Raw genomic sequence first — 23,932 nt, 5'->3', positions numbered from 1 at the left:
AATAGTGAAGCATCAGTGTTAGAGCAGCATGTTACTGTTGTAGCTGCTGGAGGTGGAGCTAGTTTCAACTACTTTATATACAATTAGACCATAAATAATCATAAAACAGCTGTCAGCAGGTTTCCTGACTCTGTTGAAGTTTTTGTTTTTCAAAATAAAAGACCAAAACCTTTTTTTCTACCTTTTTTGTTTTTTTCCCTGCTGTACTGAAATCGTACCGAACCATGATCCCCGACAACCAAGGTACATACCGAACTGTGAATTTAGTTTTTATCCTTTGGCAGCAGGAGTGACACTTATATTTCATGCAGTGAGTTGAAGCTGAAGGTTGAAATGAGACATAGTAGAGAGAGCAGAGGGGCAAGGATAAGAGTATAGAGAGATGAGACAAGAGGGAGGAGAGAGAGAGAGAGATGGCTAGAGGGAAGAGAGGGACGTGATAAGGTGGGAGAGAAAGAAGAAAAAGGACGAGTGCACGGGTGAGAGATCCAACAAAATAACAGAGGGATGATGAAATAGAGGACAGAGGACAGATACGGGAGGCCGGTAAAGTGGTGAGTGGAAAAAAAAAAAAAGAGGAGGATCAAAAAGGAAAATAAAGGACAGGAGAGATAGGAGAGAAAAAGAGAAAGTGAGTGACAGAGGTGAAAAAGGAGCAGAGGAACACGGAGAGAGAGAGAGAGAGAGAGAGTGAAGAGTGGAAGAAGAGAAGAGGACAAGGAAGGGAGGTCACCCCTGTAGTTCTGCTAGGAGGAGGTCTGGACCTGCTACCTCTCCTAATGAGCACCGCAGAGAGAGTGTGTCTGGATCTGTATTCGAGTGTGTATGGAAGCGTGTGAGTGTTTGTGTGTCAGCGTGTGCAGATGTCTGTCTTTCTGTGTGTATGTGTGTGAGAGAGAAAGAGCGAGTTTGTGAAGGTTTATCCCCTTGGCTCTCGTGTGTGTGTGTGTGTGTGTGTGTGTGTGTGTGTGTGCTCTTGTAAAGATCTATCTTTGTGAGGACCAATTTGAGTCAGAGACCTTCAGAGTTAGACCAGCCCTCACTTTATGAAAAGGCTGCTTGACGGTTTAAGAGTATTATGACCTTTTTTGACTCATTTTTAAACACATTTGTGATATTTTACTCACCAAAAGTTGTTTAGATTCTCTAAATCCATCTTTACTTATAGGCCAGATCCCCCTCTGTCCTCCAGCAGGCTGTTTCCGAAGCTATTCACATAAAATCAGCGTTTTTAATGATCACCTACTCCGATTGGTGGGAGGTGTGACCCCGTCTTTCACCCCTAGCCAATCAGAATAAGACCTAATGAATAATGCAAGTCCCCTTACGCCGCATCTTTACCTGGAGTAATGGCTGCAGCTGGAACTGCTGTTGCACAGTGCGGATTTCAAAATGATGTTTCAGAACGGTACGATCATGTCTAAGTTTCCTCAAAAGTTTCAAATGTAGCTGGAGGTCACTAGCTTAGCTTTAGCACAGATATATTATGTTCCTTTAGCTGAGTAAGAGAAAGAAACAAAGTTTAAGAGTACGCTTGTTTTAAAATTTTCATAAAGCAGACAGTCGGCTGTAAACAACCAGTTGCTGGTAACGGGGGAAAAATCGTCTCCAAAAATGAATTCCAGTCATTCCTGACATAAATTTCCATCCTATGGAAGGTTGAGACTTTTTAGCTGCTGAACAACCAGCAACAACACAGTGCAGAAGTTAAAGCAGCGGTTGGTTCGCTTGTGCTAAAGCTTTCTAGCATATTTGATGTGATTTTCGGGTGTGACATAGTAACAGGTTCTGACTCAACGCTGCTCGCTGTGAGCCGTGAATTTCAAAATTTAGAATAACTTAAAAATACTGAGGAGATAGAATTGAGTAATTTTACAGCACAGGAGGGCCTCCACAAGCTCATTTCTCTTGTTTTCCACCATAGCATTACTTTAAGAATTTGTTTTAGGGGTTAAGGTAATTATTAGGTTAAAGGGGACATATCATGCACATTTACAGCTCTTTATTTATATTCTGGTGCTCCACTGGAACATCTTTGCATGATTTACAGATTTACAGAATATTAAATCCTTATATATCTTATACTGGCCCTTTAGCAGCCCCTCATCATCCTGTCTCTTTAAGGCCCGCCTCCCAGTGAGCTCACTCTGTTCTGACTGGTCAGCTTCCAGAAGCTTCCGCTCAGCGCTTCCGGAAGTTATGTCATAAAACAGCAGCAGTAGTTAGTTTAACTTCTTTCTCTTGTTCTTTACACAAAATATAAACTTCTCAAATACAACCTTACATGTTTGAGCCTGGATCGGATCTGAAATATGCGAGTGGACGACACGGACAACCCAACCTCAGCAACAAGATGTTTGTGGGCATGTGTGAGGAAATAGAGGTAACATCACAAACAAGGCATTCACAACAGGTTGAAACTCTGGCTTTTGACTTGCAGGGAGCATTTTTACATATGTTCACTTCAAGCTTTGCAACTTTGACAATATTTAACGTAGATATCCAAAATCGCAACAGGATAGAAAATATAAATATCACAAAAAAAACATTATACTGTATACACCCTTTAAAGTTTGGGGTAAAAGCTAATGGACACTCATAACTAACAAGACATTTTTTGTCCTTGAAGAAGTTTACTGATTTCAGGATTATTCCAGAGAGATTTGCAACTGGTACAAATAATCACTGTATTCGACCAAAAAAGGAAAGAAATCATCTTTATATGTGTGTCCACCCTTTCTGTTAAATTCTCACTGGGTAATGCTCATCTCCAACTACATGCAGTTTTTCATAGTGGCCGGGATAGCTTGATTGAAAATAATAATAATAATAACAATAATAATAATTAACAGTGATAGTAATAAATTGTCATGGCAGTAGTAGTGTCTATTGTCAAGCTGTTGTCACTTTGATGATTCAGAATCTTTTTATCTCTCTTCTTTCAGTCTCTGTTAGAAGTTCTGTATGTGGGATCTGAAAGGACTCCCTGTTTCTCAGGGTGTTAATGAGAGTATTGAGATTAAACCTCATCCCTGTTGTGTGCGTGTGTGTGTGTGTGTGTGTGTGTGTGTGTGTGTGTGTGCGTGTGCGTGTGCGTGTATTTCAAAGACAGCTTGCACATACAGTATGTGTGTGTGTGTGTGTGCCGCTCATCTAATTGTGTGTTTAAATGTATGAAAGGCACAGATTGGCAGAACAAAGGAAGAAAGCAACAGAGAATATACCATTTTTATACCGAGCGGTTCTGCCAAATAAAGTCTCTTTTGATTTAAATTTGACTGAACAACAAGAGACTCGACAAACCTGATAAAACACGAGATCTGAGAAATTTATAGGGATACTTAGAAACCAGGAGTCTCATTGATAAAACAGTGCAGAAGATCTATACCGGTGTAGTGTGTATATACGAGTGTACGTGCGCACAAAAGCCAAAAATAATCAGATTTATAAAACTGTGTGTTCCCCCTTTATAAATCACAGTCCACCTGGAAATGTGCGCACGTGAATCAGCCTCATATCCCGCCTTCTTTGGCCGCACCATTCAGTCTCTCTGTCTTGAGACGCCTGACCAATCAGTGTTGAGAGTCAGTGTCGTGCTCGGGCGGCTCATAGGAAGGACCGCAACCACCATGAATCTACTTATATAGTTTTATATCCCTGTTTTCTGACTTCTTGAAGTTGTGTCTGACCCAAAACAACCACATACAACTTCAGTAAACATTCCTGTGCATCCTGTGGTCAGACATCTCTGGTTACCAGACACCCCAGACAGCAGACCAGTTCCAAGTTAACCAGTTTTAAACACTCTATTCATTCATATTTACTCCTTAGGTATTTCTCTAATTCCCTCAGTCCATACATGAGTGCAAGTTATTTGATGTCATCTTGGATTTCTGCAACCAGTGATGATAAGTTCATCAGTTAGTTGAAAAGGAATCAGTACATTCACACTTATTTTCGTGGAGGGGAAGGTAAGCCAGACTTTACAGCATCCGACCACCTGCCACATCCTGACATCCTTCATTTCAGCAGCTGCCGCGCCGCTCCTCGGCCGACCCTCTCCTCTGCGCTGCGGGTGAGACGGCGCTGATGTAATGTTGAGCGGACTTTGATTTAAGATTTGAGTTGAGCTTATATCAAATTGAAAGGTGCTCATGGAATAGTAATGGCCCCGCTACAAGCGCCAGTACAGATAACACCGCCGCTTTGAATGTTTATGATAATGTGGATCTATAATTAATGTTTGACATTAAGTGAAATTAAATGTGTGAGAGGAATCGTTATACAATCGGGCTTTAATTCGTCACCTCACCGTCTGCGTCGCCCGTTTCCCCCCGTCTCCAAAATGTTCATGCGCATGGGTCAGAGTTTACGTACAGGTGCGCCCGTTCTCCACCATGTTTGTTCTTATAGATCACAACTTTTCTGCGTGGGAAGGCCCTGTTTAGTGTGTACGCTTATAAATGAGACCCCAGAGGAGTATGTCTGTCTGTGTGTGTGTGTGTGTGTGTGTGTGTGCGTGCATGTGTGTCTGTGTGTGAGTTTTAGAAAGTGAGCGTGCGAGGGAGCAAGACAGAGGTGGAACTGCTTATTAATGCAGAGCTCTCCGCTCTGACAGCAGTGTAATCCTGAACAGGATTAGCATGCTAATAGCGACAAGACCTCATCAGGAACTTCACAAAACCTACCCGTGTGTGTGTGTGTGTGTGTGTGTGTGTGTGTGAGAGAGAGAGAGGTTTTGAGAGGGTTTGCATGTGTGTGACAAAGGGAGAGTGTGAATGTCACCGTGTGTGTGTGTGTGTGTGTGTATGTTCTAGTGTGTCAGATGACTCATGTTGTGTCTCAGACTGTCTGTAACACTTTTAGAAAGTTTCTGACAGTCTGTTAAACCACTTTCATGTGTAGCAAACAAGGCTGAGCGCAGCTGAATCCCTTTGTTTGACTGTTCACACAAAACCAACTGCACAATGTTTAATTTGCTGTGATTCCACATGGTGGATAGTGTGGATGCTTTAGTGTAACTAAACAGGATTTCTTTATTTTTTTTAAAAATGTTGGTCACTTTTTGAGTAGACCTGTATTAAAACCAGGTGATGAGCTGGGCCACGGAGTCAGGTGGGATTACATCTGTTGACTCATTAATGACAAAATAAGTTTTACTCATATTCTCTTGCTTTGATTTAAAATGTTTATTATGCAATGTCAGTTTAGTTTCCACTACAGGGATTATTTTTAAGATAACTTTGCAACTTTGGCCCTTTTCAACCAAGTAGTCCCAGGGATATAAGAGCCTCACCTAAAACTACAGCGTAAATCATAAACTAAAGAGCATTTATGGTTTTTTTTGCATCTAAAGAATGGTGAAGATGAGGCACATTAGACCTTCTTGTTAGACAGTTGGTTTGGTTTTAGATGAAGGTTTTTGATGTTTTTTACTTGAATAATCAACTGTTGCACGACTGGATGATGTTTGAATGGATGTCAGAAACATACAGATGTGCAGAGGTGGGAAGAGCAATTACAAATACTGGAAATTATACAGCAAGTTTGTCTTTTTCTAGATATTTTACTGTTCGGATACTGAAAGTTATGTTTCAGTTCTCTCACCTAACAACTCTGTCTTTACCTCACTTATGTTTTTAGACTAAATTGGAAGTTGAAGGTCCATCCCATATCCTGACATTAATACTAGCTGCTGTTTACACGTCATGGCAGTCTTGAGGCTTGTGTTCGACCAGTCGTTGACTACAGACTCCTCTTGATAGTTCCTGGGAATAAGACACTTTTTAGGGGGTAAAATTTTCCTGTAGGTTCCTTGAAGAATTCCTGTATTCAAAAAAGGGTACAACACTTGTTTCAGCTTCATTACAACTCAGAAATAGACTTTAAACTTTAAAAAAAAAGCGATAACTCGGTTCTAATTCTGTGCCACGCTGGGTTTTGAGCCAGACTGGTTCACTTTCAAACAGGATTAGACTGAGTTCAGCAGCTTGGCCAGTCAGCAGGCCTGCCTACTTCCACTGTGGGGGTCAAACCATATTAGACTGAGAACAGACCGGACCGGTTTGGATTCCTGTCAAAGGCCAGACAGGGTTAACTCAATTTTTCAAGTGTGTGTATATACGTGTGTGTTTGTACGTACAATATATACTGAAACACATGTTTTTTTTTTATGTGTGTTTGGTTGAGGTTAAAGTGTGTTTTGGGAAGCGGAATACAATTACAGCAGCTTGAGGGAGCACATAAATCAAATCAAGTGTGTGTGTTTGTGTGTGTGTGTGTGTAATTTGAAATACTCCTTCCTTTGTCTGCTTTGTCAACTTCTCCTCTAATTTACTATGGCTGCTTGCTTCAGCTAGTCATTTCAAACAGAAGGCATTGGGGGGAAAGAGTGTGTGTGTGTGTGTGTGTGTGTGTGTGTGTGTGTGTGTGTCAATCTCCTATGCATTCCAATCTCTCCGCTTCCCCTTTGTAGTCACCCCTCTGTCTAAACCAATTGATTCCTATTGAGTGGAGACATATATACAGGCGTTCGTGTGTGTGTGTGTGTTTGTTGTCTTATGTTCATGTGTTTTTGTTCATATAGCGTTTGTAGTCGTGACGCTTGTGATGTGATGTGTGTGTGTGTTTGTTTGTGTGTGTGTGACAGCCAGTGAAAGCGATCGGTGGCGACGTTGTTTCCTGTGTTCCTTCATGCAGAACTAAAGGTTACAAGGCAGGTCCCCTATTGATTCATGTTGTAGATAATTAAAGTCACAATAGACCCTTCAGGAAAACACTTCCCCCTACTTTAAGACCTTAACAACTCTAACAAACACACACACACATGTGTGAGCTGGAACACAGAGCGGGAGATTTATGGGAACAATCCTGCACGATAACTGTTATACCTTTCACTCAATGACTCGCTCACTCATTCATTTGCTAAGTCACTTGCTCATATACTTGTGTGTTATTCACTCACTCACTTGTACCACATACTGGTTCCCTCCCTGGTCCAGTATGTTCACTCTTATTCCTCACATGTTTAACTCAGCTCCTCTCAGCTGTTCCTACATCTTTTTCACTTCCAAGAGAATTTGTACCAGGTTTTTTTGATTGCTAAAGTCTAAATTGACAGAATTAGCATCAGCTTTTGTGAAGAAAACGTGATGCGTCGTGGTGTCTTGTGTTATTTTGGGCTTTAAAAGATCGGAAAGTTACAGAAAAGTACTTTTCAGTCAAGGTTTTGTGGGGAGACAAACAGTCTGCTTGAGTAAAGGACTCCAAGATAAGTATAAGAAATACCAAATGTAATATAATAAAAAGCAATGATTAGAAAATTTCGACTCTGATACCTGTTGTTCGCTGGTATCTTGCAAATTGCTGGCAAGTATTTCTCTGCTAGTTATTACAGCTGCAGGAACGAACCTTTCGTCTACTTTTATTCATCCGCAGCGAGATGAAAAAACACACCAAACAACATAATAGAAGTATAATAAATGTGAAGTACCTTGCCCCCACCGATATCTGTTAAACAGCATTTAAGTGGTGGCAGATTTTTATTTTTAACACTTTCACACTTTTCCTTGTTTCGGTTTCCATTTGAGCTCTTCTCGCTTGTTTAGCACATGCAAACACCAGGAAACTTCCATGAAAAGCTTTCAGGAAACACACAAACATGTACACAACCTCTGGCCCTTGTATTTTGGCAGAATTTGCAACATGTTATGAATAAATTTCATCTACCGCACATTCACTGCTTCTTTTTACTCACAATAATTTCCTTCTCTTTGTCAAAGATTTGTAGGATTTCTAACCCTCCCAAAGGCTCTTCCTACTCTACACACACACACACACACACACACACTCAGAGAGTCGCACAAATTTCATACCACTTGAACTGGTTTTATTCAAGCACTGGTAGATGTTCTCTGTATTAATCTGTCTCTCTATTAGCATTCATTCTCCTCTCAACTCTGTAGAAACACACAAAACACAAAACCACTCACCTCACGACTTTTGCTTTTTCCCTACAAATCAAGTTTTGTTCACCTGACTCACCAGCATTATTTTTGGTTGCTCACACACACACACACACACACACGCACACACATAGACTGTACAAAAACCCAGACACATACCTAACCCATCTGCTCCAGCTGTGTGTTACACCAACAAACCTCTGTCTGCTTTCTCTTATTATCCAGGCTTATTGGGGTGGCAATAATGGCATTTAGTTATTTAGCCAGTGTGTTTGTTTGCCTTGGGGTGTGTGTGTGTGTGTGTGGGGTATGTGTGTGTGCACGCAAAAGGGCTAGATGGGGACAGATGGCATATGCCGGCATATGGTTTTAAATGGCTTAATGGGAATATTTAAGGATCTTGGCATGTTCGCTGACAGTGGATTTAATAAGAGTTAACTAAGACGTACAGATATACACATGCACGCACGCTTTCTGTGAGTCAGTCCACCCACACACACACACACAGATACACACCCACATACACACACACACACACATACACACTCACACCTTTGTTCCCAGACTCTCTCAGCATGCCTGCATACACACATACAGTGAGGTTAACACACACACACACTACAAGTTCATTACATGTGCGCAGTAAACACATGAAGTGACTCTGAATGAGTTTTGGATAAAAAAGAAAGAAAAAAGAAAAATTAAATGAGACAAATGAGAAAACAAATGAATGTTGTTGTGTAAAAAATAAAAAAATCAGCATCAGCAAAATCAAACCCAAATATAACTGATGCTTATAGCGATATTTGAGAGTTTAAAGATCTGATAACTATGTGGTTTTACATAAACAGGAACTTTTGATAGGCTATATATTAGCCTACTTAAATTTGGCTATTAAAGAATTCTAACCAGGATATACTGAGCAGAACATTGTAAAGTTTAATAACAATTGAAAATTATTATAATAATCAAGTACAAATATTCCAGCAGTTTATTATTACTTATCGACTGACATAAACTGCTATATAGATATGTCTGTGATAAGCTAAAATTGGCAAATAAATAACAAAGTTAATGTTATTGTGTATAAAAAATGATACACTCAGTATGCAATTATGCTGATGTAACTGTCAGGCTCTACAAAGTATATTTTTGGGTTGTTACTACTAATTTTTTAATGTTTCAGCATCATTTTAATGCAAATTTTAACTACTGAATATGCTGTTGGATATTTATCAGTTTGTATGTATTGCAAATATTGTAAAAAATAGATGTAGTTAAGTAAAAAGTACATCTCCTTCTGATGAGTAGCATAGAAGTACCATAAAATAGAAATACTCAAGTACAAGTTCTGTCCTGCACACACACACTCACACACACAAACACACAGCAACATGTCCTCGGTTTGCACCCACACACACACACACACTTGAACACACAGTCACACTCAGGATCAGTAGATGTTATCTAAGTGAGCAGTAAACAGACTCTTTAGAGCCGGTCGCCTCGGGGTGCCTCCCTCTGGTTTGTGACTCCGTGGCTCCTGTCGCACTGTGTTAGCTTTGGCTGACATGAAAGGGTCTAATAGCTGCTATTGGTGCCTCGGGGAAATGGAAATCTTAACATGAGAAAGACAGGGGATTCTGCTTAAATAAGTGTTATCGTCGGAGGATGTTGTTGTTATGTGTGTGTGTGTGTGTGTGTGTGGGTGGATTGAGGGCAAAGAGTTATTTTTGTTGGTCTTATATGTGGCTCACTTTGCTGTATCTGCATGTATTTGAGTGTTTGTGGATGAAAGTCAGGTTGCTTGCATAATGTCGTCCGACCACATGTCTAAACGGACCACATGCGAGCTCAAGCAGAAAAAAATCTGTTCTGAACGCATGAATACCCGATAATCTATTTATGTATTAAATTATAATATTCATCTAGCAATTACATATGGTCGCAATGTATTTAAAACAAGCAAACAGGCTCATTCTGATGATTATTATATGAGATACCCAGATTGATTAGCAAAGGGAGGGATGCTAAAAGTTCTGAATTTGTTTGAGAGCAATGTGAGAAATTAAACCATTACCTGATATCCACCACTATAAAGTGGCTATAAAGTAAATTTAGTTGAGAAATTTCAAAAGGTTATTAATTTTCTGTTTCAACAGTGTAGTGTGCTCTTACCTTTTGAAATATGCCACCTTGTACAAGCACATTATACTCCATTCTTTACAAAGTAATTGCCATTCTGCTTATTAGTTGCGGCGAGAATGCTTTTTTTTTTTTTGACAGCAAAACAAATTACATCCTAACTGCAGCCATGAAAACAAGGAGAAGTCCGTGTAATTTCTCTACTGGCCATTAATTTGTTGACAATAACTGTCAGTGTTTAAATTGAAAAAAAAAAGAAAAAAAGAAAAATAGGATGAAAACTGTCATTGGGACTATGAAGTGGAGACTGGAAATGACTCAATTAACTTGAAGCAGCAGTTACCAAATGCTTGCAGAAGCTTCTCTCTCTCTGTAGCTGGAATATCACAGGCTTGATTTACATTGCAGTGAAGTAAGCGAGTCTTTGCGGGAAAAAAAAAAAAAACGGTCAACAAATTCATAACCAGATGAAATATTTAATTTGCAGGCGACCGTCGTCATCATCGGATTTCTGCTGCTTTCTCTCCCCGCTGATGTGAAATAATTCTGTTTGGCAAGCGCAGAAAACAAGGTGGAAAGTTAATCCCAGCCATTTAAAGCTTTCCAAAAAAACAAACAAACAAACAAAAAAAATAATATCTGAAGAGGGATTGAATCCAATGTTAATGTTTGTGTTGATGCTAAGCCCTTAAATCGTTTTTATTTTTTGCTTACTTTTGACTAGCCAAATGCTACCTAGACCACTGTAACGTGGTATTGTACAAACAACATACGATCCAATAATGACAAAACAATGCAAAGGCAGGACTGAAGTAGGCCTGCAAAATAAATTAGTTGTACATGAAGAGCTGCAGTTCTGTTAGTACATTTAAAACCAAATTAAAAAGTCTGCTAAAAGCTACCCAGCTCTGTAACCACTGACTCTAAGTTTTATCTCATAGTCTTCTCATGAATGCAAATAATCTTGCTTTTAATTTGACAAGCTTACATTATTAATTTATAATTGACATTGTGTGTGTGTGTGATGTGTCCTGTGTGTTTTTTGCTTTGTACTGTTTGTTATTGTTCTATGTTTTGTGACCTGCTGAAGGGACTGCAGATGAAAATTAGCTATAAGTTAACTCTGTACACTGTACATGGTCCCGATACATAAATAAGATCAAAAACATAAAACGTTCTTAAGGAAGGAACTTATTTTACTTAATACTTTTCACATATTAACAAATTTATAAATAATATTGGATAAAGGATATGCAAAACTTTCACGTCAAGCTCAACTTTGGTGAACTTTGACACGCAAAACTGACCGATAGCCTTCTCAACAGTGTTGAGCTGCAGAGTCCAAAATGGAGGCAGCTATCATAGCTTATTAGCACTCACTTTTACTTGCTACCAGAGTATGAAATGCAACACAAAAGAGGCAGACAGTTATATGACAGTAGCTTATTACTGTTAGGCACTGAGCTAACAGGTTTGCTAACTGCTACTGTCAGTTAGCAAACCTGTTAGCTCGGTTAGCCGGCCTGAAGAACGTTTTTCCCCCTTTCCAATAACTGTTAGTGCCATCCAGAGAACAAAATGTCAGGAGGGAGTAAACACCACAGAACAGAGAAAACAGAAAGAAGCTCAGGGAGCTATTGTGACCGGCTAGCTAGCATGTTAGCAGTTAGCTCGCCAGCTGCAGTAGTTCGCCAATGATTAATCGCTTTATCATTAAGGCTCTAGAATCAAATGTTTCACAAAAAGATGCAAATTCTTTTTGTATGTAAACTGTAAACATAGTTTGTGCTGTGTGCAGCTATCAGTCATGACTGTCAAAGCAGGACATCTCACACTGATCATTTCAAATAAAGGTTTGAACAATGTTTTCCAGTTTCCTGGCAGATGCATTTTGTCATCATTCAGGGAACTGGTTTATTCTCACTAATGGAATCTGGTTTGCATCATGAGGTTTTGCAGCAGTTGACAGCTGGATGGAAACATGTTTGTTCATAAAAAAATGATGCAGCGACAAACTGGCAAAACAAAAAAAATGATGCTGAATATAAACAATGAGGGGAAATGTGTGTTTACTTTGTGAGTGAACTGAACTTTTAAATAGATATTGATTGACACAGCTGCTGACGTTTATTGGAATAAAGCGATGATCGAATGCTGTAGGCTAGTTGTTCTGTACACATATGAGTGTAGGCATGCCCTAGTTATCATATCAATATTTTATTATATCGGTTACAGGAATGTTAATTAGTAGAGATGAAGGGATTCTGCTTGTTTTGGTGTCACACTAATACATGCACGCACACAAAGACTAATATACATGTATTTGCACCCACCCCTGCAGCTACACATACATGTTTCTATCTGCAGCACACACTCTCTCTATCTCACATACACACACACATGCACACGCACAAGCACACACCCATGTTCCCAATCAGACCAGAGTAGCAGTGTTATGTTTTCATTATGCTAATTTTCTGACACAGAACATGTGTGCAATTATGTTTGTGTGTGTGTGTGTTTGTCAGTGAGATGCAGGGAAGGGAGGTGTTGTACTGATTTTCAAAACTAGATCAGGGGCATTCACACACACACACACACACAAACTCACCTACCGCTGTGAGCCACTTCTCCCTCTCACATCCCCTGACGGTGGTCTTAAAATTGCAGATCTGATATTGAATATTGATGCTTGATCCCCCACAGCCCCCCTCTCGCCTGTTTATAACTCTGTTCTAATGAGATCACTTTGATTTCTTTTCATTTCTAATGAGATCACTGAACAACAAGGGGGCGATAAAGGCTAATTATCTCAGTATTGATTAATTTATAACAACTGTTTTCATATCTGTAAGAAAAATTGTGTTTTTCCTAGTTTTCACCCTCTGCTGGAGGTTGTTTTTCAAACAGAATAAAGGAGGAAGATGTTTTTTTTCTTTTTTTTTTTGAATTTTATTTCCCAGTTGATGTAAGTCTTGCTTCAAGAAACATCATCAAAATTATACTATTTATTTCTAGCATTTTACATTAAAGAGCGTATGTGTTTAAATGCTGTTGACTGTTGGGGGCGTCTGGTCAGTGATAGGTTGGTAGGAGGCCAAATAAAAAGGCTTGAGTCAAAGTCCAAATGAGTAAGTTATGTACAGTGTTACAACATGTTACAACAAGCAACTCAAGAGAAAATGAAAGAAATTAACTAAACAGACACAAAATAGGTTGATGGGCATCTGTCCCCAATGTGAGATGTAACGTTTCTGTATGTTTCATTGCATATGATTAATGTCTGAAATGTCAAACGTTACCGGTGTTTCCAGTTTTACAGTTTTGAAAGTTTTAGCACTTAACTACAGTATTTGAATCAGGAGAGACTCAATTCTATGAAGAAAATGATGTTTATTTGAAAATCATGAGAGATTAAAAGGAAAAGTCGAATAGACTCCATCGTGATTTCAGCGGATATGAGAGGGGGAGGAGAATGCGTGAGTAGAATAAGATAACCCCCCCCGATGGAGTCTGGACACTGGTGATGGTGGTGATGAACGGCGTGGATCTTGGTGGTGTAGGTCACTGCTTCTGGAGAACTCGGCCTGGTGCTGAAGTACGTTGTGGAGAAGGCGAGATGGTTATCGGGGATGAAGAGGAGAGGAGCGAGCTCCGGACACGCCGAGGAGGTGGATGGGGTGGAGGAGGGTCGCGATGATTGCTCTGAAAATGACAGCTGACAGTGGCAGAGAGGGAAAACGGATTTTAAAGTTTGACAGCTGAGCCATGATTGGCGGTTAGAGATTCTGGAGGAATCTGATTTGATAATTAGGAGCGATGCCCCTAATCAGCTGATGTGAAGGCGGGATTAGCCGGGGAGAGGGAGTGAATGGTTAAGATAGTCGTCCTGTCTGAATTTACGCTAAGCTTCATGTGTGATGTTCAAGTGACACAAATCTTGGTATAAAAAGAGAGATAAATAACTGAAATATGAGGAGTACAACTGAGAATCTTCATTGGCAGCATATTTATGGTTCTATATCAAGTAATACAACTATTATTACACCGAATATCATTACCGAATCACATGACATTATTTTTGCCACTGAAATATCTGTCACATAAATGTCAAACACAAGAGAAAACGCATGAACACATCGCGGACATACTGTAGGGTCTACAGGAAGAAGACGTCGTCAGGCTTTGGTTTCATTGTAATCTACAAGCTTATTACAGTTGAAGTTGAAGTTTCTTTTGTTTTGATGAGGTTTAAACTGACAAATGTGCTCTCAGGAGCTGACAGCACCAAAGAAGCAGATGAAAAGCAGAGAGGAAAAAAAAAGTAAGCATTAAGTGATTTCATGAATAAAGCAATGACGTTCTCCCATTTCAAATGCTTCAAAACAAATTAAAATGGTTGTGTGTCAAAGCATATGTCTAATTAGGGAAGTGTGGATGTGTGTGTGTGTGTGTGTGTGCAGTGCTCTAGGCTAGCAGAGAAGGCTAATGCAGTGGAAAATATGTCTTAGCCGGGCCATGAAATAACGATGAGACTCTGTGACTTAATCATGTTGACACATAGAGCTTTCTCTTCATCTGTCCCTCACTCCCTCTAACATACAAAGACATGCTCTCTCTCTCTCTCTCTCTCTCTCTTCCTCTCGGCTCTCCTCTCTTCTCTGATAAACTGTGACAGTGTCTGTCTTGCTCTGGCTCTTTCAATTCATGCTGATAATGTAATTAGTGTATTGTTGTTAACAACACCAAAGCAGCTTATAAAAGCTCAATTTTTCAAAACCAAAAAAAAAAAAAAAAACTTTATAGAAATTCAAACCATATTGAAGTGATTAAAGATGCAGTTTAAAAACATGTACTGAGGCGTAGAATATAATCACAAATATGGTGAATCAAAGAGATTATTAAGATTTTCATTGTATCAGACCCAGTTTTTAATTCTGTTTAGCTACAGGCCACTGAATTTATTTGCTCTCTGTAATTCCCTCTATATTATAGTTTTAATTGATAGTGGCGGAGTCTGCCTTTTTCATGTGGAATTCAAAATGCATACCCACACACACACACACACACACAAGGGATTTAAAGGAATGTGCAGGCATATACTGGATGTCATCTGTGCATTGCATGTAATGTGAAATAAACAGCTGGTCTATGGGGTTTGGAAGAGAAACTATACTTGCTGTTGACTGTCTTCTTTATTAAAACAGTGCCGATGAATCCTCTCAGTGCACGTTTGTTTGGCTGCGCTGTAAACAGATACACCAGTAGCTCCTACGCTGTTGTGTTGCTGCACGGGGGAATATGTGGGTATACTTGACTTCATGATTTGTTTTTTTTTTCTTTTTTCCTATTGTGAGATTTCTGTTTTCTGTCGCCGCCTGGAGAAAAGACAAATCTGTTTCAACGCTTACTCTCAAATTAGTTTATTTTGAGAGCTTTCCTTGCATTATTCAGTTTAAATAAACATCTACATCTCTCCTCTGATGGCTGTTCGTTGGACGTACCACATCTGGTTGAACTGATTCTAAACCTCGAACATCTTGCTCAATGAAATTTATATCATTGCATTATATTCATGCATCTTTTTTGCTATCTGTTTAGGTGGCTGTACGTTTGAGGAGTCGTACAGCAGCTGTGGGTACAGCGTGTCACTGGGAACCAATGGATTTACCTGGGAACAAGTCAACTCCTGGGAAAAACCCACCATGGATCCCGCCCTGCCTACAGGTAGGATTCAACATTTGTCTCTCTGTGTTTCTGTTCGAGATTCTGTATCGTCTGTAGGACAATTTAAAAACTTTATTTATGATTCATCAGTGAAAGCTGGGACACAGATATTGATCGTATGGCCAGTTATAGTTATGATTAGAGCATCGCAACGTATCCGACCAAGTTGGACCAGTTCTGTTCCAGTAAGGGCCAGACGGTGTTGATCTTTGATTTTGATGACCGCTGCATGATCAGGACATCATGTAGTGTTTCTGGTTGATTTCTGTTTTTGTTTGTGAACAGAAAAATGCTAAAAACGTATGTTCCTGTGAGACTTTGGGGTTGTAGATGCAGAGTGAGGGTCTCTGGCACAACTTCACCTACTTCCAAGGTGCACGGAGAAGAGAGAGAAGTCTAGAAATGAGAACTCCAGCAACACTTGTAGTATGTTGAACAACTTAGACCTTAGACCCTTCATCAGGGTCATCCGATGAATAATCCGATGACCCTGATGAAGGCCACAAGGAGTTCTCATCTTTCTAGACTTTGAGGTTGTCTAGTGACTCACCAAGACTTAAAAAAACCTGTGTTTGTTGGTGGAAATAGTCGTGTTGGGTGTCTACTCTTTGCAATTTCAGTCATTTCAATTTCAGAATCTTATCAATCAGATTCGATATCGCTGGTTGATACTGATGCAAATTTTTCTGAAATGAAGCTGCTGATAGCATCTTAAGTAAGTAAGTATTTTTGACCAGTTTCATGCCAGAAATGACAAAACAATTTCAATTATTTTAGTTCTTTATCACCTGGCCAAGTAATCATTTTCAAGCAATCATGTTCAAGCGCCGAGTCCAAGAAAACTGTAGATGTTTTATACTTTCCAAGGACTCACAACACTGTAGAATGATCCATTTGAAAACTATTATTCTTTATTGAACTGGGAAGGAGTAGAAAAGTTTCATGCCAATATTAGCTCTAGAATGGTTACAGAGGCAAGCAATCATTTCACCAGTGTTTGCATGAGGCCACAAAGCCCACATGGTTTTGCCCTTTAATGTTAAAGTTGCAAACATTATTTAAGAGGTAGGATAAGAAGTTTAAATACTCCCCCTTTTTCTGCATCAAGAAAAAAAAAGTTTAACATGTTCACTTCTCATCTTTCTCTTTACATCTCCATCTTCTTCTTCTTCCGTCCATCTGAGTTGGCAGACTTATATAACTCGGTAGGCAGATCGTGACGTGACCCCAGCTGGATGTCTTTCTCCGCCTGTCAAACGCCAAATGGCAATCAGAAACCCGTCTATCCGTCTCATTCTCTCACACACTTATGCCCTTTTGTTCTGTCCGTCGCCCACTCTCTCACTTTCTAACTCACGCACACGGACATACACACACATGCTCGTCCACGACTCTCTCTCTCTCTCTCTCTCTCTCTCTCTCTCTCTCTCTCTCTCTCTTTTTCACACTTTCTGTCTTGTACATTTCTGTGCTGTCTACCTCAAGTCACCTTCTTCTACTTTCTCAATAAACTTATTTGATTGACGTGCCTGGTTATGAGGAAACTGTATTTCCAAAGCAGCACAGTTATGCGAATTAGTAAAGAGTCAATAAGATATAATCTCATCTCTCTTTAAAACCACGTAAATCTGCCACAATGTTTAATATGTCGTTTATGTCTAGAGCTGCAACGATTAGGCGATTGATCGATTAGTTGCCAAATATTAAATGAATCACCAGCTATTTTGATAATCGATATTTTCTGGTTTCTTTTGTCTTCTATGACAGTAAACTGAATATATTTGGGTTGTGGACTGTTGCTCGGGGCAACACAAGACATTTGAGGACGCCATCTTGGGCTTTGAGAAACAGTTTTTGTGATTTTTGACCCATTTTCTGGACCAAACAACAAAGCGATTAACCCTCCTGTTGTCTTCCCATCGACCATGCAACAATTTGTCCTCCCAGGTCAATTTTGACTCTGGAGGACAAAAGTCCACAGATGCTATAAATTTTAATAAAATACCTAAAATTCAATGAAGGTAGTGATTGCTTTTACTTGCAAAGTGTGTGGTATGGAACCATCCATGTGATTTTCAGGCAATTAGATGAAAGATATTTGTGATATAAAAAACATTTGAAAATGGGTCAAATTTGACCCAAGGACAACAGGAGGGTTAATCAAGAAAATAATCAACAGATTCATCGATAATGAAAATAATTGTTAGTTGCAGCTCTAACACAGCTTAGTTTATGCTTTTACTGTTTTGAGAATATTATGATGTGACAGGATATGGGATAGTTGTCATTGAATTGTCTGATGGTTTTTATCATTGTATTTTTACTATAAGGTGGTTTTGAATAGTCCAGTTTGTTGGGCTCTACTGCAAGTGAGTCTTTTACTTTCTTTTTGTTGCAGATTGCAATGCTACTGTGGCCAGATTACAGTGTCGGAGTGATGACTGTGAATGCACTCAGATAGAATGTGTTTAGGTCAGCGATATAATAATATGCAGAGTTGCTGCCAAGCGGAGATCCGTGTGTGTGTGTGTGTGTGTGGTGTACAAGAGTCCCCTTAGACCCAACGATTGACTCAGCTGCTGTAACTTTTAGTTCCCACTTCTGTTGACAGTTTTGTTAAAGTTGTTTGTGAATAGAGGAGAGGGGGGACGTGGACCTCGCCAGGTATGTTCATCTCCCTGTCGGCTGACACAATTTAAACTTATTTGACACTAGCTCTGGCATTAAGATCACCACGGAGAGGTTTCTCTTTTTCCCTCTCGCTCCCCTTTCCTCTCTAACAGTTCATCGTATCGCTCTCGTACTGCACCCGTCGATGCTATAACTCTCTTCTCTATCGCATATTATCTCTCAGTCATGTCAATTATTGCTCTCATACATCATCATCATCTCCCTTTCTCTCTCTCTTCTCCCATCATTGTCTCTGACATGTCAGAGGTAGTGGAGCGAGAGATCTGTCAGCCGCAGCCTCCACTCACCAGATCAAGATCTTGTACTGAAGATCTGATACGACTGAACGGGCATGAGTGCCATGCCAGTCTGTCCCTCTCTCTCTCTCTGTATATATGTCTCATGTCAGTTATCTGTCTCATCTGTCTTAACGGGCCGTGGTTGTCAGGGGCGATCGCCATCACGGCCTTTAAGCTCCCCCCTCATCATGGACAACTTATCGACTGCATGCTGCCCTGACAGCTATAGATCTGATAAGGCAGGACAAGAACAAATTGTCTGCCAGACTCTTTGTCTGTCTCTCGCTCTTTTTTTTTTTTTATATAATGTTAAGTCTGCTACTATAGTCATACCGGACTTCAGATGGATATATATTAAGTATCAGCGCCATGCTGTATCAAAGCCAAATTGTCAAACGGAGCTTCTTATTCATATGTCTAGTTCATAAATATTAAATTAAGAAAGCTAGTCCCTGACAAAGAGACAGTCTGAGCATTAAATATTGAACTATTTTCAAGTCTTTTGAGAGTTATAATTTAAAATGTTTGGACTGGACATGGACATAACAGGTATGTGTTTGTTTCTACACTATATACACAGACCAGAATGATATACTCTATTGGACACTGAGGCCTTGTGAAATTTTGTAAATAATGTGCTGTATCTCAGAATATGTGATGACTGAAACACATAGAAAACATTTCAGATTGCTCTGTTGGATTGTACTAACTTGCAGCCATCTGATTACATCACATCAGGCTATACAGTACCAGTTAGAGTAAGTGTGTCCAAACTTTTGACTGGTACCATATCTGTAATGGTAATATTCCATCTAATGTCCTTTTAATATGCCTTATTTGGCTGCTAAGACACGTTCATACTGTCCGCCTTCTATCAGCAGACTGCTAGATTAAAGTAGGTGCAGATGAGGGGCATTTAGCAGGCACTAATGCAACATAATGTTAATCTAGTCAGCAATTTAGATGTTTGGGGTTGTCAAAGGTTTAATGATCAGTTGCCATAAAACCATTGAGAAAAAAAAATGGAAAAATGACGACAGAAAGAAGAAATTTGGCATAAGTAGATTATGACTGCCTTTCATTTATCACATCTTTGAAATGGTGAAATTTTAATGCTACTGGGCACAGAGCTGTGTTGCGGAAAACTGTCACATCAAATATATGGTAACTGTTGGGTATATACTCATGATGACTGGTGTTTTCAGGTAATAGCAACAATCTAGTCTGATTGTACCAGAACCAAACTGAAATCTGTTGGAATATAGACAAGCTGTTTTGTTATAGTGCATTATAAAAAAACAGTGATAAGAACCAGATTCTTCCAAGTTCCAAGTTCTAAAAAGCGCCATTTGACACCATAGTTGTTGTAAGTACATAAATATATAACAAGCTAATGCTCAGTTTAAATTTGGAAATCCTTTCAGGGGAAAATCTGTGTTTCCCCTCATGATTACAAGCTGTATGTTCTGTAATGTTTTGAATGTTTACCACCAGTATTAGTACAGCATGTGTGCAGGGTAAGCCTCTTGCTTTTGTCTCTTAGCCTCCATTATCGACACAATTATCATATAATCCTCTTTCTCACCTCACCTCCATAATATCGATGAGGCGGATACAGTTATCATAGAGCGTAACCCTCACTCGACAGCTTGTAGAACTGACAAGATTGGATTGGCACCACCGCTCTCTCCATCTCTCTCTCTCTCCATCTCTCTCTCTTCACCTCCGATTAGACATAGCTGTCATATAGTCTATACTCCTGACAGATTATAGATCTCAGAGATAGTCATGATTGGATTGGAATGAATCCTTTAAGTTCTTCTCTCATCATCTCTGTATTGACAGAGTAATAATAATATAATCTGCACCCTTGACAACTTATAGCTATGACGAGATTGGATGGGCATGAGTGTTTTTCTGTCTGCCGTAGTCTACATATGGATGTAATAATCTAATGAGAGTTCATAAATCAAAAATGATGACATTTTGTCATATAAACTGACAAAAGAAATATGTAAAAAAAAAATGGAATAAGATGCACATCCATATTGCAAGTGGCTGCACTGATATCTTATTTAGCATATACTGTTTTGCATAATCAGAGTAATCATATGTTCTCTGTAATGTAGGCTAGAGGTCATGTATGTGAGACTGTACAAAAAGAAAAGAAAAGGAATGCATTCTCTCTGTTGTGTTCACAAATGCACACCTCTGGCATTCATAGCTGAGCTCCTTTTTCTCAAAATAACAATAAACATGAGCTAAAAAAAAAAAAAAAAAAAAGCAACCGCAGTAAATTTCACTGTCAAACTTACAGAAACCTGCAAACCACCACCAAAAAAAAAAAGAGTCTTTTTGGCTTTTTCTATACTACCTGGCTGGTCCTACACACACACACACACACACACACACATACACACAAACACACACTCATATCTCATACCTCTTATTAGCTTCAAACCTCAGGCTGAACGAGACAAACTCACACAAGCAGCAAACATCAAACATCAAAGCCAGATGATGTTTTCAGCACCCATCAACACGGCCACAATCTGAAACATAAAAAATGATCAGAGGGGGAGAGAGAGAGAGAGAGAGAGAAGTGGGGACTTAGTGAAGGCTGAAGAGTGAAGCTAGAAAGAGAGAGAATAAGAGAATGACTCAGAGAAATGTATTAATATGTAGAAAAAATAGAAAAGAAAAAAAAATCACAGTATGTGTACTTCAGCATCATCAGCATATGAAAGCTCAGTCAAAGAAGTGATGTGTGTGTGTGTGTACCAGGGATGTGCAGAGAGCCCAGTATTTGTATCTGTATTTGTTGAGGCAGCAAAATTATTTGTATTTGTATTCGTATAAAAGAGGACAGAGGCTTAAAAATCCTGTTTTTGTTTTTATTACGCTTTTAATTAAAGTGTTACAATAAGTGTTCATGAAGCGTGTGTCAGTAGCGCAGCTTTATCTCTGGGGAACACTCCCAACTCTAGGAGTGATGTCCAAATTAGGAAATGTGCGTCATGTAGCAGGTGGATGTGACTCCCCTCATTAAGACCTACTGATAGACGTCACAGCGGAGCAGAGGAGAGACACTGAGATAGCGATGTAACCGACCTGCACTCTGGTATTTGACATGGTTTATTTTTCTTCCTGAAAACAAACAATTGTATTGAAATATTTGTATGAAACAAATATTCGTAAAAAACCCACTATTTGTGCTTTGCTGAATAATGTATTTGTATGTTCATATGTGTCTACATATTAGTGCAGTGTTAAATAATAAGAGGGACAGCGTGTCTTATGCAGATGTTTGGTTTTGTAATGAGAAAAGAAATAAAAACTATTGAGACAAAGGATCTGGATGAGAATGTCTCATTCGTGAGGAAAATGAAGATGCCAGACAGAGAAAAAAAGGTGAGACATAAAAATCTTTGTTAAAAAACCACACAGTTAGAGAAAGTTTGAGATTTTCTTCCAACAAAAAAGAAAGAAATAAAAGAACAGACTAAAAATGGAGTGACAGAGAGTGAAAGTGAGATAATGATTGACAGGAGGCACAAGAAGACTGAGAGATAGCCTATACTTGCAGTGGAATACAAAGACTTCACAGAGCCATGTAAATGGAAACAACACAAAAGAGACTGACAAAGGCAGACAGACAGGCATCCAGAAAGAAAGATGAGGGAGACAGAAACTGTGAAAGAAACAAACAAAAAAAAAAAAAAGACTGACACAAAGGCAGAGAGAGTTTTCCTCAGTGATGCTTACTACTTTTTTTTTTTACCACCCCGTCCTTTATAAAAATCAATTTCCAGGACATGCAATTGAAAATAAGTAAATCCATAAAAGTTGTCTTAAAAGTTTGTTGTAGTAGTAGTGTGGGTGTAGTGAAGGTCATCATTGGTTTAAGATGTATGAAATTAATTTTGACCACTAAGGAGCAGAAAGACAAACTAAAAGAAATACAGCCCTGATTTATTTTTGACTTATCAGGTTGTTATGGTTACAACATCAAGAACATCCCACTGAAGTTTTTATCCATCTGATGAATGTAAGACAGATGCTCACTGGGTAGTTAGCTCTTTTCCTTTTCCACTCGTTCATTGACTCTGAGGCTAAAATATACGGTTAATGTGCAGCTGAAAACTGTGAGTTAAAAGAGGCTAAAGGCGACTTAGCTGTGAAGATCTGTAGCATTAAATGCCAGTAAGTTACGTCATAAGCGTCGCACTGCAGCATGTCAATATTGTGGTTACCTGGATGTAACTCCAGTTCTGTGGATACAGCTCAGGATAACAAAATGTCATGGGCGAGTTGCCCATTGCAGTTGTCTATTTGTGATTAATAACTTGAAAAAATAATAAGCTAAGAAGTGAGATTATGTTTTAAAAGCAGCAGATCAACCATCAATTAATTAATTTTTGCCTTGTAGATATAGGCGCAAGTGAAATAGTTAAAACTACAGTGAAAAGCAAGCAACAAACCAGTACTGCTGGTGTGGGGTTGTGTTTGATGAACGCTAATCAGTGGCAATGTTTTGGCCTAAAGGAATCTAATTAAACTAACAAATACTCCTTGATTTTTGGCTTTATTAAGGTGTTTTCAGGCAGAACGCTGAGCAACTTTTCGTCTTGCATCATCATGCGAATTTGACTGCTTGACCACTTTTGTGTATTTGCCCCAAACACCCAATGTTAGCTGTAAGCTAGCTTGCAGAAAATGTGTTTGTGTTCAGTTCAGCTTCTAACTGAGCTCTGACCTCATCCAAAACTCTGCTCCTTTCTGTTATTTCCCTCTTGTCTCTGTATGTTTATGAGGCAGATTCATAAAGCCCCAGCATATGCACACAAATCTTTTGCTCAAGCTGAAACATTTTCAACTCTGCATATATATTCATGCCACCCCAGGCAAATTCGCACCTACTCACATCTAAACATACAGCAAAGCTGACATTTCAAAACTTTAGAAAATGAGATGAGGATTTAAATTTTCTATTAAAGTTGAGGGCTATCGTTATACCTGAAATCCTTCTATTGTTATAATTTGGACTGTACCTGTTGAAGTGAGCAAGATGTGAAATGGTTTTACTGTCACGGACATAATGACAAAGGGAGATGGAGAGCTAGGAGG

General features: G+C 39.2%; 1 protein-coding gene across 1 annotated transcript in view; it reads left to right on the top strand.

The window, feature by feature from the left end:
* Positions 1-2,264: 2,264 nt before the first annotated feature.
* Positions 2,265-23,932, top strand: part of ptprt (protein tyrosine phosphatase receptor type T) — a 289,634-nt gene continuing 267,966 nt past the window's right edge. Inside the window, exons 1-2 of the mRNA XM_042406727.1 lie at positions 2,265-2,383; positions 15,711-15,836. Coding sequence (XP_042262661.1) covers positions 15,815-15,836 — 22 coding nt within the window. The 5' untranslated portion in view covers positions 2,265-2,383; positions 15,711-15,814. The remainder of the gene's footprint in view (positions 2,384-15,710; positions 15,837-23,932) is intronic.

Source organism: Thunnus maccoyii, chromosome 3 (assembly GCF_910596095.1).
Source record: "Thunnus maccoyii chromosome 3, fThuMac1.1, whole genome shotgun sequence".
Taxonomy (NCBI): Eukaryota; Metazoa; Chordata; class Actinopteri; order Scombriformes; family Scombridae; genus Thunnus; species Thunnus maccoyii.
The sequence above is the reverse complement of the archived record's forward strand: the minus strand, read 5'-3'. Positions and strand labels throughout refer to the sequence as shown.